The sequence below is a fragment of the Carassius carassius genome, chromosome 49 (assembly GCF_963082965.1).
Source record: "Carassius carassius chromosome 49, fCarCar2.1, whole genome shotgun sequence".
Lineage (NCBI taxonomy): Eukaryota > Metazoa > Chordata > Actinopteri > Cypriniformes > Cyprinidae > Carassius > Carassius carassius.
The window spans coordinates 20488826-20505286 of NC_081803.1; the positions used below are offsets into that span (position 1 = coordinate 20488826).

General features: G+C 38.3%; 1 protein-coding gene across 1 annotated transcript in view; it reads right to left on the minus strand.

Annotated features, from left to right (window-relative positions):
* The window catches only part of LOC132132913 (zinc finger SWIM domain-containing protein 6-like), a 71433-nt gene extending 56848 nt beyond the window's left edge, over positions 1 to 14585 (minus strand). The window contains exon 1 of the mRNA XM_059545477.1: positions 14065 to 14585. Within this exon, the coding sequence (XP_059401460.1) occupies positions 14065 to 14491 (427 nt within the window). The 5' untranslated portion in view covers positions 14492 to 14585. The remainder of the gene's footprint in view (positions 1 to 14064) is intronic.
* Between the last annotated feature and the right edge of the window lie 1876 nt (positions 14586 to 16461).

Genomic DNA, 16461 nt, shown 5'->3' on the forward strand with positions numbered 1-16461 from the left:
TGTCTTTTACAAGCAATTTTGCACAATTCCATCTTGTAGGAGTAAGTCAGATTACATGCTGGTGAACTGACGTTAAAAATAAATGCATTTCCAAACACTCCCAAGCTTTTGTTTTCTTTCTCCAGGTGTAATTTACAGACTGCTAACCCTTTTGGTTTGGCACGGGCGATTTGTCATGCCACACACTATTTCTGAATCCTATTCCTTTTTGTAGGAATATCCTATATCCTATTAGCTTTTCTTGCAGCTCACAGATGGAATTAAAATCATTTTTACAGTTCACAACTAGCCTCTCTCCCCCTGTGTTCAAGGCAGTGTCAATAACCAGCTAAATAAATGGATTGCACACAATTCTCACAGTGCTAAATATGTCATTTATGGCATATTCTACCATCGGAAGGCGCTCAGCAGAGGAAGTCAGGCCCATCCATTCGTCTTGCTTATCTACCCATAAATCTCAGACGGTTTTGGGCTCTCTGCCAGTGAAATGACACACTCCTGCCTCCTGCGCTCCAGTAAGTAAAAATGATAAAGGCCTGTCAATAGTTTGCATACTCCGGCTCGGCAAGCAAATCGAGCCACCGCAGTGCCGCAGCGTTTCCATTTCCCCCGTCTGGCAGCCTCATTTCAAAACCTGATGGGAAAACATGTCCAACCACACACAGACGAAAACAAAACAATCACCTGCCGTAGAGAATCATCATTGCATCACATCTATGACCCATTTCATCAGATATTTTGATATTAGAACCATAAAAAGATACTGAGCCCTAAACACTAAAAAGTCAACATATACTCCCAACTCAAAGTAAAAAAAACATATCCGAGGGAATTCATTGGATAGTGAAAAATGGTTCACAACAGTCAGTGTTGTTTATGTTATGTCATTTTAAATAAAATTCTAATTGAACAATTTAAATAATTACATAAAAAAATGACTAAATGACACTAATGAAACTAAAACTGAAATATATAAAAAAAATATATAAAAACACTAATAAAAACTAATCAAAATTGTAAAAAAATAATAATTATAAACTACAAAACTGCATAACACGAAAATAACACTGGCAACAGGGGAGGGAATGAAAACGTATGAGGGATTGTTGACGCAGCTAATAAGGAAAGTAAGGAAAGGTTGTGATTCACAGAACTATAAACATGCATTAAGAAAGTAAATATGTCCAAATGTGATTCACGTTTAATCCGCTTCGACTCCCGAAAAACAGTTCTTGCCAGGCGCTCACATCAAATAGCCTACGTTCATTTCGTGCTTCGCGTCACCGGTTCTCTGCTTTTTGATACATTTCAACCTGTTTGACTTCAAGATCTTCTGGTTCTCGCACCCACTGGCGCTCATTTCTCCACAGGGCGGCTGAAGGGTGAGACCGAGATGGGCGAGGCGTTGGATCAACAACAGCGATTCACACGGGGCACGAAGAGCCTGTGTGAGCATGTGTGGCCCCTGAAGGAGCCTGCGTTTGTTTTGTGTACCTAAAGACGGGCCATCTGAACGGGGGAGGTTAAACTCCATGTCCTGTTCTTCATAGCTCATTAGAGCCGACGAGCAGACAGAAGGCAGGGGCGGAGGGGGAGGTGAGTGTGTGTAAGTGTATCCAGCACATGGGTCCCAGAAGGGGGAGCTGCAGCAGGAAATGGTGGATAAGTGGTGACCCAGGTTTGCTTTTGGAACTGATCGTCAGGAGCACAGCTGCTAGCTCTGCTCCGTGGTCAGGTTAACCACGCTTAGACAAAGAAAAGAAAAACAAGAGAAAAGGGAAATAACAGCCTCTCCATCACAGCCTGCTATATGATCATCAAACGTACCGCGCCAAGCTCCTCCTCCATACGCTCACAGCTGGGCTCTTCAAAGGGAGAATTCGCCCCAAAGTAAAATCACGTGATTTCTTACTCGCCCTCAGACCTGTGTACTTTTCTTTTTACTAAAGGAGATATTAAACTGCGCTTTTCCATAAAACAAAAGTAGTACTGCCAGGCTCCAAAAATCAGGCATTAAACAAAACAAAACTCTCAATGTTACTCAGAAAACAGGATACAGGTTTAACTCATTCGAAATACTTCTGCTTAACGTTACACTGTCAGACATGCAAAAAAAAAAATCTAGTGTGTCTCTTGCTCTGGCTACTGTGTATAGACCACCAGAGCCGTAAACAGAATTCCTAATAGAATTTGCAGATTTCTTCTCAGACCTATTGGTTACAGTCGATAAAGAGCTAATTGTCTGAGATTTTAACATTCACTTTAATAATACAAAAGATCCATTAGGACTTGCGTTTACTAACCTAATAAACTATTTTAGAGTCAAGAAAAATGTCACTGGGCCCACATCGTTTTAATCATATTTATTAAATTATATTGTATGGACTCGATCTTATGGCTATAGATATAGTACCTCAAAGTGATGATGTTACTGACCATTTCCTTGTATCGGCATGCTGCGTATTACTAATATGAATTATATGGTTCTGCGTTATTGTCCGGGCAAAACTATTGTTCCAGCCACCAAAGACAGATTCACAAATAAGCTGCCTGATTTATCTCAACTGCTCTGTGTACCCAAAAATACACATGAACTAGACGAAATGACTGGCAACATGGGCACTATCTTCTCTAATACATTAGAGGCTGTTGACCCCATCAAATTGAAAAAGGTTAGAGAAAAACGTATTGTGCCATGGTATAACAGTAATACTCACTCTCTCAAGAAAGAAACTCAGTCTTGAGTGCAAATGGAGAAAAACTAACTTGGAAGGTTTTAGAATCGCATGGAAAAACATGTCCAGCTATAGACAGGCTCTAAAAACTGGCAGGGCCAAGCATATCCACAAACTCATAGAAAATAACCAAAACAATCCAAGGTTAAGCACAGTGGCTAGATTAACAAATAAACAGACGCCACCCAATCTACATATTCCCTCACAGTTTAATAGTAATGACTTTGAATTTCTTCACTGATAAAATAGATAACATCAGAAATACAATAACAAATGTAGCTTCTACAGCGTCTAATACACAGCTTCATTCAATGCACCCAAAGATAAACTGCAGTGCTTCACAACTATAGGACAGGAAGAGCTAAATAAACTTATCACTACATCTAAACTAACAACATGCCTATTAGATCCTGTTCCCACTAAATTACTGAAAGAGTTGTTACCTGTAGCAGAAGAACCGCTTCTCAAAATTATTAACCCCATTTCAAATCTTCCGTTTAAGTCTAAAATTTTTGAAGAAGTTGTCTCCTCAATTGTGCCCCTTTCCCCCCCAAAAAAAATTCTCTATGAATAATCAGTCAGGTTTCAGGCCCCACCATAGCACAGAAACTGCACTTGCTAAAATTACAAATGACTTGCTTCTTGCGTCAGACCAAGGCTGCATCTCATTGCTAGTTTACTTGATCTTAGTGCTGCGTTCAACACCATAGATCATGAATACCCATACAGTTTAGTAATCAATCAATGAATATGTCAAGGGCAAGCTTTAAGTTGGTTTAGATCCTACCTGTCCGATCGCTTCCACTTTGTTTATTTAAAATGGAGAGTCAGTTATCACCAGTAAAATATGGAGTGCCACAAGGATCTGTCCTAGGTCCTCTGCTATTTTCAATATACATGTTGCCCCTTGGTAATATTATTAGAAAATACAGAATTAGTTTGCTTTTTCATTATTTCCTCTACAGTCAAAAACCTGGGTGTTAAATTAGACAGCAACTTGTCTTTGGAAAATCTTATTTCCCATGTTACAAAAACAGCATTCTTCCAACTTAGGAACACTGCCAAGCTATGAAACATTTTACCCGTTTCTGATGCAGAAAAGCTAGTTCATGCATTCATCACCTCTAGACTGAACTATTGTAATGCACTGCTAGGTGGTTGTCCTGCATCTTCAGTAAACAAGCTACAGGTAGTCCAAAATGCAATGTCTAGAGTCCTTACCAAGTCAATAAAATATGATCATATTACACCAAATTTACGGTCTCTGCACTGGGGTTCAGACACACTCTCTCGGTTTAAATCTAGATTGAATACGCATCTCTTTGGCCAAGCATTCAAATAATGCATCTCATAATATTGTAGTGCAGTTATATCTGATCAAATGCAAATTTGACATCCCTTGGTAACTAGCAATTACACAAGCTTCAGTCTGGATCCCGACAAAAACCTTAGTGAACACCGGAGAAGAGATGATGCAAACCCCTCAGAGGACCTCAGATGATGCCAACCCTGAAACATCATAAACTACCAAATTTAGCTTTGCAAAGATTGATTGCAACATATAATGATTGCTTTTAAGTTTTCATCTGTCTGAACACAACATAAACTGAATTTACCGTATATGTACCTCAATTTGACAATCACCACTGACAAGCTACTACTAAATATATTGTATAGAAACAATATGTAGAAACTTAATTTTCTGTAAAGCTGCTTTGAAGAATTACATTTTCAATTCATGAAAACAGACAATGAATGAACCAAAACAAAGAATTTGCTTGACATTTTTTTCAGGTTTAATATACAATGTATGCTTGATGAACACTGACCCCAAATGTCTGCTCAAACGTCAAGTATAAATAGGAGCATGTGTAAAATATATGCAGCAGAATTTGAGCCTGTTCTTCATATGATCATATGTCATCAGAAGATAAGGGATATAGTGCATGGGTTCTATTAACTTTTTATTGTGCTTTATTTTATTATCGGATCCTGAGGATGACTAAATCGTCACAAAACTTTTTTGGGGTGAAATATTCATTACATGATGAAGCAGAACACTTTTAGGGTCGATCTTTACAACGCTGAATATTTTTGTCCCTCTATGGACACCACATGTCAAAGCCTGCAGGACTTTACCAATCAAGAGGCCTCTAAACAGTCTTTGAGCAACCCAAAACACACAAAATAGTGGCTTTATCATTCCAAAAGCACCACGAGCACTCAAAATGCTCTTCGTCGCCTTCAAAGCCACAAAAAGAGCGATGCACCAATCAAGCAGTGAGCACCAATCTAAAACTCCTTATGAGCAATAGTTAGCTATTAATGTGAGCTTAAAGGTCTCATTCATCACCGTGCCTTTTCCAGGTCTCAGCTCCGGCCTAGATAATGAAGACCGATCGGTTCCTCGCCGAAAAAGAAGAGGGTTCGGGACAAATAACCCAGAAGCCGTCCCTCGTAAATCACCATATGGAGCGTGAGAGGTCACGAGATCCGACGGCCCGTTTCCCTGCGAGACTCACCCGGTTTGTGCGTCAGCACGCTTCGGGGTTTCAATCCAAATCCAGATCCACTGCCAGTGTCTGACTGTAGCCTGTATAAGGGACAGGACAGGCAATCTGGCTTTTGAGGTAATTCCTGCATTCGGGTCCAACGTGGCGACCACGGGAATACTGAGCCCCGACGTTTGAGCCTTTTTATAGGGCCTGGTGCCGTATGGACCTGTGGTGAGCCCTGATGTCTGCTGGAAATGCAGGCCAGGAGAACAGGCCAGGCATAGAGGCGTGTAATGGAAAACAAACAGAGCAGAGAAAGAGTCCTCGTATCCCTGCCCCCACAAACTCGCCTCCTCGCCCCCCTCTTCCTCACCCTCGGTGAAGGTTAATGGTGCTGGAGGAATACAGATCAACGCAAGATGGATGAAGAGGTGCTGGAAAACTCTCCCGCAGGTCTGGAGACTAGAGATTAACTAAATATTAACTAACAAAAAAACCCATACAGCTGCGGCCCTAAAAGCAATTAAAGACGCTCGCTCCTCCATCAAACACATCCCTATGAAACAAACCAGAGAATGAGCTAATGATATTTAGACTTCCCATGCTCCTTGTCCAAGTATATGCTGAAGGTTAGTACAGAAAAGCTCTTAAAGGGGAAGTGCATCTCTGCTGTGTTAAGAATATCATACTACTCTTACTGTTTCTGCAGGATATGCCATTTGGGTTCATCAAGGTTGCATTTATTTGATTAAAAATACAGTTAAAATTATAACATTCTTAAATATTTTTTTTACTATTTAAAAATAACTGTTTATGTAAATTGTTTAAAAAGTAATTTCTGTGATCAAAGGTGAATTTTCAGCATCATTACTCCATTCTAATATTCTGATTTGAAACATTTCTAATTTATTAGCAATAATTAAATGTTTTTGTGGTTGAATATTTGTTAAAACCACGATAAACTACCATTAAAAAAAAATTTAGGTTAAGATTTAAAAAAAAGTTAAATTAACACTTATATGGCAAGGATGCATTAAATTGGTCAAAAGTGACAGTAAATACTACAAAAGACTTCCATTTCATATAAATGTGGTTTTGAACTTTTTCCATCAAAGAATTAAAAAAAAAAAAAAAAAAAAAAAAATCATGGTTCACACAAAAATATTAAGCAGCAAAAACTGGCCATAAGAAACTTCTTCCAAAAACATTTTTATTTTTCCCAAACTTCTGCGCTTCTGTACCATAAGTTTCAATGATTTGATTAAACTGCAAAGAGACATTTTTACACAAACATGAAAGAAAAATGCTAAATGTTTTTCAAGAGAAGAATCAGATGCTGAATTAAGTGGTAACACATTACAATATGGTTAATGTTAGTTAATGCAACAGCTAACATGAAATAAAATGAGAAGCAATTATTAATCTAGATTAATGTTAATATCTACTGTTTTTAGCATTCAAGCAGTGTAAATTAACAGTAATGTATTATAAACAAACATTAATCAACTATTCAAAAAAACATCAATAATATATTTTAATTAAAACAGTTACAAGAAACATATTCATTGTTAGTTCATGATACCCACTACATTAACATGTTGAATCAATATAAAGTATTGACAAATAAACAGAATAATGAGGTTGTCACATTTTTATTATTGCATAACTTGCTTGCTTAAAGATTCAAAGCCTCTTAAAAGACAACTAAAGCTAACCTTTTGAAGTTACGGAGCACGGCCTCGGGTTCATGTGCTTGAACTCTCTACTTCAGCTCAGTACAAGTCAAGAATCACTGCCACATGAAGAAAAATTGATTCTGTACAAATAACATTGAATTTCACTTGCATTTAAAGTAATGCTGATAAACGCCTAATGAATGCACAGAAAAGCATGTCAACAGCTTCTTTCAAAACACCAAATGCATCACTTATTGGCATGCATTTGAATGATCACCCATTATCTTCAGCTGAACGTATTGATTCAGACAATGAAGGGAAACAATGAGAGGCGAATGAGGGTGAGTTGTCTTCATTTAGGCCTGAACACGATCCAAAAACATCCCATGCCATCTACAAACACCTACAGCTTCCGTATGTTCACAGATGAGGGCTTAAGTGCTGCACGTCAGCACAGGAAATGCCATAAGGAGCAGAACGCACTATAAGATAACTAATAACTGAAAGAGATTCAAAAAGGTATTCACTGGACAGTCAAACTTAATATGACAACACCATATGCACAGATGGAGCACATATGCACTGAAACTGAAGAGTGAATGCTGTGACACTAGGTCAAAAATAATTTTCATCATTTAAAATGTTCATATTATTTCAAGCTGTATACATTTATATTAATGTATTATAAAACAAACAAGTAACAATGCAAACTACCATAAATAAACAAATTAAAACAATTAACATTCTTCATTTTTTGTTCATAAAACCCAATGCATTAAATGTTAACAAACAACCAATAAATAAAATATTGTTTGTTGATGACCGCATATGAATCTTAAACTCAAGAACAATATTACAAAATGGTTAATATTAGTTAAATGTAATATTTACATTAAATGAAAAGCATTTTTTTTATCTAGGTTTCTTATTTTTCCATTCACAATTACATTTCTAACTAGAAGTTAACATTAATGTTTTACTAACCAAAAATGAATTAAAAACACCAAATACAACAAATTACTAAACTTTACAAATAAAATAAGTTGCTTAAGCAACCAAATGCATTAAATATTGATAAAAAAAAAAAAAAGTAAAATATTAACCTAACTACATAATGCATGGAAACAAAATGGCTAATTATTTGCCACATATCCATCTTAAACTTAATGAAGACAGTGACTTTGCAATATGGTTAATGTTAGTTAACGCAATGGCTAACATGAAACAAATTAAACCACATTTATTAATCTAGGTTAAAGTGTGCCCCCACCTCAATTTTTCCAATTATTTCAAGCTGCAAGAATAAACATTCATGTACTATAAACAAATATGAGTTAATGCAAAATACCATAAATAAACATTACAAACATTTATTAATAGTTCTTCATTGTTGACTGCATATGCATTTTAAACCGAAGTACAAACACATGCAAAAAACGGCATGCAGCATGTAAATGATAAAGATGTATTCATGCTTAACTTAAAAACTACTGATTTCAAATAGAACTTGATTTAAAATTGCATTAAAAATAGAGAGAGAGATTTCTCCAAAACAACAGTTTGGACCATGTTTGGCTGTTGGGGAGATCTAAGATAGCCATGTTATTCATTTAAAGAGGGCCCATGCAGGGCCTTGTGACCAAACTCCACCCGTCCAGGGCACTGGATGCTGCTCAAGTATGTAGATGATGAAGCGGAGCACATTCCAGTCAATCATGGTCTGAAATACATATGCAAGTGGCTACTGAGTAACATCTTACATTACACTACAAAATAATACAGGGAGAAACGAGAAGGGTGCCTATTAAATAATGATATTAGGGCAGCCTGTCATTGCTCTGTGATCCTGTCGAGAGGAAGCTCTCCAAAGTCAAACTCCTTGATCCTCTCCAGATACTTGACCGTGATGCAGCTCTCAGACTGAAGTACGCACAGATATTCCCATACCGAGAGAAACACTGCAATCCTCCAGAACAGGGTCAAACACTACAGAAAAAGACTGCCACTTGCTTACTGGATGCACTTCATTTATCTCACAAAGGAGTTTGAGAAACATGAACTGCAAACTTCCTTTACCAAGGTAAAATCTCTACAACCTCAAGTAGCAATAAAAGCAATCCAAGATACCAAAGTATAGTTGTAAAAAAAATTTGGATATAGATTGTGTAGTCACTGGTCTCCATTTGGCTCCATTTCACAACAATCTGAACACAGATCACCACAACTAAACTTAAGAGACGGAACTATTCACTTTATAAAACAAATAAACAAATTAATGGTTTGGCAGTTTTAGGGTATTTTGACGAAAGTACTGCAAATTAATTAAAACTGATTCTTGTAATGACTAATCATAGACGTCCAATCAGAAGCTCACCGATAATGATCATAGTTATGCTTTCATTTTGAATTAGAATTTTAACATTTTGATGCCATTTAAAACTAAACATTGTGGATTTTAACTTTTACAAGCAAGGAAAGATCACTAATTTCACCGGTTTATGATGCAAAACTATATTTCCGATCATTCTCAGTGCACTTAAGCACAAGGCATTGATTACACACCTAATGCATCTTTTTTTTGTAATATAAAAGCTTCATTGGGAAGTGAAAAGACAGATAGAAATATGGAGATGCCCAGCGAGCCCACTTTATTCCGACCAACTTCACTAAAATGCACATTACTACAACATCTGAACTTCCCCGCAGAATGGATGAGCACAGGAACTTGGTCAATGCCAGAATCCTCCATCTTTGCTTTGACAGACACGACCAATCAAGTCTGTCACGCATGTAAACATTGGAGTTCAACCGAGCATACAAACTAGGATGACTAGCTTTCATTTGACATCTGCAGATTTCTAGTTTTATTGAAATCGAGTGTTTTTGGTGGCAGCAGTAGTTTGGAATTTAACATTCAGGCTAAACTTCACCATGAACTCAAAATGTGGTTCGTTATGATGTGATATTTCACAATGTAGCTCTCCAAATCTCTGGAACAGAATTCCACAAGAATGAATTGCTGTTTTTTTTTTATTTGACTGGTAATAAAGCTCTGCTAGACTTGCTCAAACAACCCTTTTAACTGAAGCACGTGACACGTGACATGTGAAGAACACTACAGTCTCATTTTACAGCAGACCCTGCAGCAGAGAGCAGAGCTTATGCCCTCCACCACAAACTACATCAAAGGGCATTGTGGGTGGAGCGCTAACTTTCAATACATGGTGCAAATCTGTAGGCTTACTGTCAATCTGACTTCTCAAAGCTGCTGTGGAAAATGAAGCATTTACAGACAGACCATAAGATCTGATTTAATGCTGATCTAAAATAATATAACAAAACCTCACATAACAACATGCAGCATTTCTGACTCATTATCTGCATTTGTAAAAGAACATTAGCTTATGCAATACTGCATTCTATTTTTTTTAATACAATGATTTAGAATATACTTTTTGAAATGTATACAACAATTTGAATAATTAAGCAACTGTTATTTTGTATTTTTAATCTAATTTAATCTCTTTTTTTAGTAAACAAAGATGTTAAATTATGACTAAAGTTCAAGTCAACCACATTGCATTGTGGGATACAGTAGAGTATTTTATGCAAGTTAGCTTACTATCATTCTATTTTTCTTTAATTTATGTTCTGTTTCACATACTATTATTAAAGTATGCATTTTGAATAGTAAACGGTCTAAGAAATAAACTATTATTTTACATTTTAAATCCAATTTTGAGAAAAAACAATTGACTAAATTGTAACGGTCTCATTAAAAAAAAAAAAAGTAAAGAAAGAGGTTTAAAATCACAACTAATATCAAGTCAACCACTTTGCATCATGACTATTGTATGCATACAAAAAATATGTGTACGTATACATTATATACTGTAGGAATTGAAGTACTATAGCATACCAAGTCCATTACCCATTAATTCATTTACATATTCCAACACTTAATTTCTTCTACTGTAAAAAGATTCAAGTAGCCTATGTTTTACAAGAAAATACTTCAGTCTTTAAATTTCATGTGTAATTCAATGCTACTTGCTGTTTCTTTGTAATTATTTTTAAAATGTACTAGCAGTTTCAGTGGAATTAGATTCCACAGCAAATAGGTTTTCAAATATGTGAAAGTCTAGGTCTCTTCCTTCAAAAATGTCTCAAATGTGTGTACCAGCACTTTTGCAGACAAGTCACATCTTTCAAAGCATTATAAAGCAAGGCCCACTGACCTCCAATCTACCAAACTAGAAGCTTTGATGCCTTTAAACACTCAGCATCGCTCTTGCACATGGCATTTCTGACGGCCCCAAAAGCAACAGCCTCATGCAAGATTTAAGTTGTACATCTTAAATTTTGCACTTCTGTGAATGAATGGCAGAAATGTTAACGCAGGCATAAGGCTTTTCTTTCCAATGGCTCCAGTAAGCTGAAACACACATTACAGCATGTGCAGCACCCATTTTTTATTCTTTACACACACACACACACACACACTTGGTTTAATAGGCTGATGAAACGGTGCCTCTTCTCTGATGAGAGATCAATAAACAAATCAGTTTATTTTGTCCAGTTATATCATTACGCTGCTATGACACAGTCTTCTTCATCTGATCAATACACTTTGGGGACTCACATATGGTTCTGCCATTAACATCTACAATGCTACAATTAAAAAAAAAACTCCAGCATTTCCGAGAACACGCCGCAAAACGTCCTGACTTGAGTTAGAATAATGGAAAATGACATCACTGGCTCGCTTTGAGATTTAACTGTCAAGTTATTACACCAACTGAAAGTACTGACATATACCATGTAGACCTTTGATCTTTGCAGCAGCGCGCCTCAGTATTGTTATTACACATCAAACGGCATGCATAACATGGTATTTGTGGTTAATTCCAATTGATCTTTAACAGCTGAGCATATTGGCAAACATATCACCAGCAAAAGGCAGATTATAAAGCTAATAGGATCACTGATCGGCAGCCTAATAAAGACATAACAGATGGAAAAGAAAGAAGGGGGTTGAACTTGAACCCTGTGACCTTTTGTGCTCTGCGTGATCAATACGACGCAAGCCACAGCAACAGAAGCATCAACACTGGTAATAAATATAGAACTTCTACTAGGTTTGCAATTGCCACCTAGAGCTTTAATGCCTGCGTTTCCACAGAAAGCAGTGCAATAGTCCCGCAGAGTGCTTCAACCAAATTGTTCAGGAAAACACACACACACACACACACACACAAAACCCAAGATCAGTGCTGCATGTACCATCTACACATCCTGTAATGCGATAAACATTCCCTGCATGCACTAAAAGAGGAGGGCTGCTCAGATGCCCTTGGTATGCAAATATAGAGTATCATGGCCAACTGCCAGCCGAGGGACGCCACGGCCATATTTATGAGAAATATATCGCTTTATTGCATCCCCTCCCCCTGCATATGACAGAAAGGAAAACAAATTCCTGTCCTGAATTCAGTCTCGGCTCGTTCGTCACGGTGAGCTCTACCTATCGGGGCTAATGCGGGTCTGCTGGAAGCAACCGCCCGGCCCTGCCTGCGTCGCAAGATTGCATCTTTTATTTATCGCCGCTTGGCTTTATTTTTGCAGAGCATTCCATACTGGGATGCAATCAGCCAAGAAACCCTCCCCGTGCAAGCAGGCTTGTCATTTCCCATCGCTGGAGCTCGGAATGAGGCGCACACAAAGGGAGAAAGCAGAATCAAAAGCAGAGAGCTCCACGTAGCCTGTTGGAAAAAGGGCAAGAGCCCTTGATCTTCCAAGACAGCCAGTCCGCTCGAGAGGCTCCGGGCAGGGAAGACACACATGGGCCAGTGTGTGCATTTTCCTGAGAGCACAAACCCATTTTGGCTGAAGGGTGAGGGCACAGAGCCCAGCTGAGGCACCTCTTCTCTTATGGGCTATGGACATGGAGGAGGGGAGAATGGTCATGCAGAAAATTAAGTTCACTGATTGCATTACAATTCAAATTTAAAAAAAAGGCACAAATGTGATTAAAATCTTGAATTGTTTCCAAAGGGTGCAGAGGCATGGAGTCAATTGTGGGGCCTTCAAAAACCAAGGTGGATAAAGTTGCTATATGACAAAGCGTGTGAATCACTACATGCCAGAGTTGAATATCACACTCGCAGCTACTTTGACAATTTCCAGGCGCACGCTGACATCACGAGGGCCAGCCGGAACGTATGCAAATTATTAGGGGACATTTAAAAAGAAATCGAAGCACTGTGTCTTTAAATCGCTATTCCTCCCACCCCTTTCCCAAATCTTTTCCATTTGACAAGCAGTGAAAGAAAATAAAAAGCCGCTTTTGTTTCCCTTCCTTTTGGAGGGTAACAGAAAGCTGAAAAGACACAAACGAACATGAAAATGGGAACAAAGTGTCATTTTCAATAGGGATGCCTGACGGCTATTTGATATGCGCACCCACTAAATACAAAACCCACAGTGTTTTCGCTGCTAAAAACAAGCGTCAGAGTCTTGTTTGCAAAAACGACAATATATACTGGCGTATATTCCAGCTATTTTAGTTGACATGGCAGCTCAACATCCAGCAGTTGGTCGACTTACTACGCCAATACCCCCCCCCCCCCCAACGCTTTCACTTCAGAAAAATAAACACACCAGACAAGCTTCGGAAGGCTTGACATTTCAACCGTTTTACGACAAAACACACGATTACACCGTCGCTACACCGACTAAAGTGGAGCTAAAAAACAAGTCCGAGGTGGAAGATCAACGAAAAAGTCAAGTTAATGTGCTTTAAACACTGAATGGATCGAGCGACATCGAGCCTCACTTCCGCGCTGTTTATCTCACGCAGATACAAAAGCGCTACAATGTATTCAGAACGTTTCCCAGAACGCTCGGAATGTATCGATAAGCCGGAGCGCTGGGGGTCTGAGCACGAAACTACACGACATCACCGGCACCCTGTCGGGAGATTTAAATCCGATGTATTCCTCCCTTTGTTCGCCGTAAATTCAATAGTGCCTTTCATTTGACTCGTGTTCCTCTTTTAAACGACATTCGAAGGTTTTCTCTCGACTGTGTTTGCGTGAGGGTGACTGGAATCAATCGATTTAAACGTTTTCCAAGCCGCGGGTTTACATCCACACTCACCGACTTGTAATACGTTGTCCACACATCCGCTCTCCAGCAATGCGATGCCGCGTCGGAACGGTAACCGCGTCTCGTCTACGTTCTCCCCGCTAGAAGCGTTCTCCTCTCCGCCCGTGTTGAACGAGGAATACATGCAGATCTCCCGTTCGCTCCTCGGGAAAGACCAGTACACGATCCGCCGCTGTACGGGCTCCGGGATGCGCTCGAAACGCTCCTCCACCCGTTGGAACGGCCACTTCTCCGCTACTTTCCGCGCTGCAATGTCCAGGAGCGATTCGGGGCTCTGGGTTTTGCTGGATCCCCCTTGGCCAGAACCCGAACCGCCGCATACTGTTCCACCGGCTCGCTGCCCCTGTCTACACGTCGTACTATACCCGGGTCGGCAGCAGTGCCGTTTAGCAGGGGGCTGCTGAACGCGCTCCGCCATGATCGCACTGCTTTAACGGCAAGGGCGGAAGTCGCCGTACTATATAAACGGGATAAGGAAAGGGAAAGGTTGCGACGCGCATCGATTGTTCGCCGTGTATGGACAGCCTGAACTTATTTGGTAAAAGGGGCGGGGCTTCGGGGAGACGGCGTAGACAAAATAAGAAAGGGGCGTGGCTTGTGTGTCTGCAGCTGTGCTAAAAAGGAATGGAAGGCGGAATTCTCGCGCGTCGGCGAATCCTTGCTGGAGTCATAAGTTCAACAGGAAGAGGCATGAGAGTTTGGAAACGCTCATGGTTTTGTCGCCGTCCATAAACTAATGAAGGAAATATAGAAATTGTAGGTATTAGTGGAAATTCAAAAAGCATACAAGTAGGCCTACCGTAAATAAAGGACAGAGGATGGGTGGAGTCTCGAGCCTGCGTCCCACACAACCTGCCAAAATATACAAACATTTATTATTATCCTCTATACAGCTCTATATATATAGACCCAGTTATACTACGTGTGCAAAATTTTACACAGTAGGCTACGCATGGTATTATAAACGTAGCGTTAATTATTAGTACATTTTATTTGTCAAATTACATATAGGCAGGGGCGTCATGCATTCATGATTTTTGAGGGGGCACATTTGGGGGGGGGGGGGGGATAAATAAATTAAAAAAACATAAGCCTATATCAGTATAACTGATATAGGCTTATGTTTTTTTTATTTATTTATTTTTCCTTTTAATTCAAAACAATTCCAAACATGCTTAATATATCAGGAAATATCTCGTTTCTCAAATAGGTGTAGGTAAACGCATTTTGCACCTTTATAGATTGTTATTTGATCATAATATGGAAATGTAGTGTAATCTATTAACTACACATAAAAACCCGACTTTTTACTATGCCATAAAATATTTTTAATACGACTGAATTTGCATTTAATGTAAATTTTAATAACAATATTGTAAGTTACTTATTTTTACACTTTCATTTTACAGAGAGTAAAAAACATTTACATTATCAAAAAACATTTTCATTCAGTCTAGCCAGAGTTCAGGCACTCTCAAAAACTCCCATTAAAATCACTGAAGCACTTTACATTATGAAACGAATATCTTACTTACATTCGTACGCACATCTGCACTTTTTGTTGTTTCTGATGAGAGAATTCGCTAAATAATTCAGTCAGCAAGCGAGTGAACAAAACACTGCGTTTCAGTGATGACTCTTCTGGACGTCTCTGATTGGCCATTGCATCCATAAGCGCAACAGAATCGTTTCTGATTGGTTATCATGAAGCATTGTACGAACGCGTCTGTCTCTGGCTCAGCGCCAGCCAGCGAACGCAGATTTGAATTTAGCATTTTATGCCGTGCACTGAACGATCTAAATCTCACCGCTGTGATTGTATCAAATATATAAAAAAAATATTATTTGGCAATTTTTTTTTTGTCGTTTAGAAGCTGCATTTAAAATCCACTTGGCTCAGAACACTTCGAATGGGCATGACGCCTCTGCATATAGGCCTATATTATACACGTATAGACTTGTGATTTATATTTTTAAAAACATTAATACATAAATGATATGTATATTATATCGATTTTTTTTAAATACAAAGATATTATATTTGTATAATTATATATATATATATAATCTATTTATCCATCTATTTATAAATACATGTTTGACTATAGGACTTAAAAAAAACATTTAAAAATATTATATACATTAGTACTTTTTTGGATTTATTTAATTTTAATGATTTAATTAGTTGTTCTCTAAAATGTTGTTGTACATCAAAAATAAAGTCAATAGTATGCATGGTATTATAAAGACAAATAAAAAGAAATACATGGTAGTATTTAATGGTTTCTAATAAATACATTAATCATTTAACAGACACTTCTATCCAAAGCAACTTACAGTGCATTCAGGCTATACAATTTTTTTTTACCAGTATGTGTGCTCCCTGGG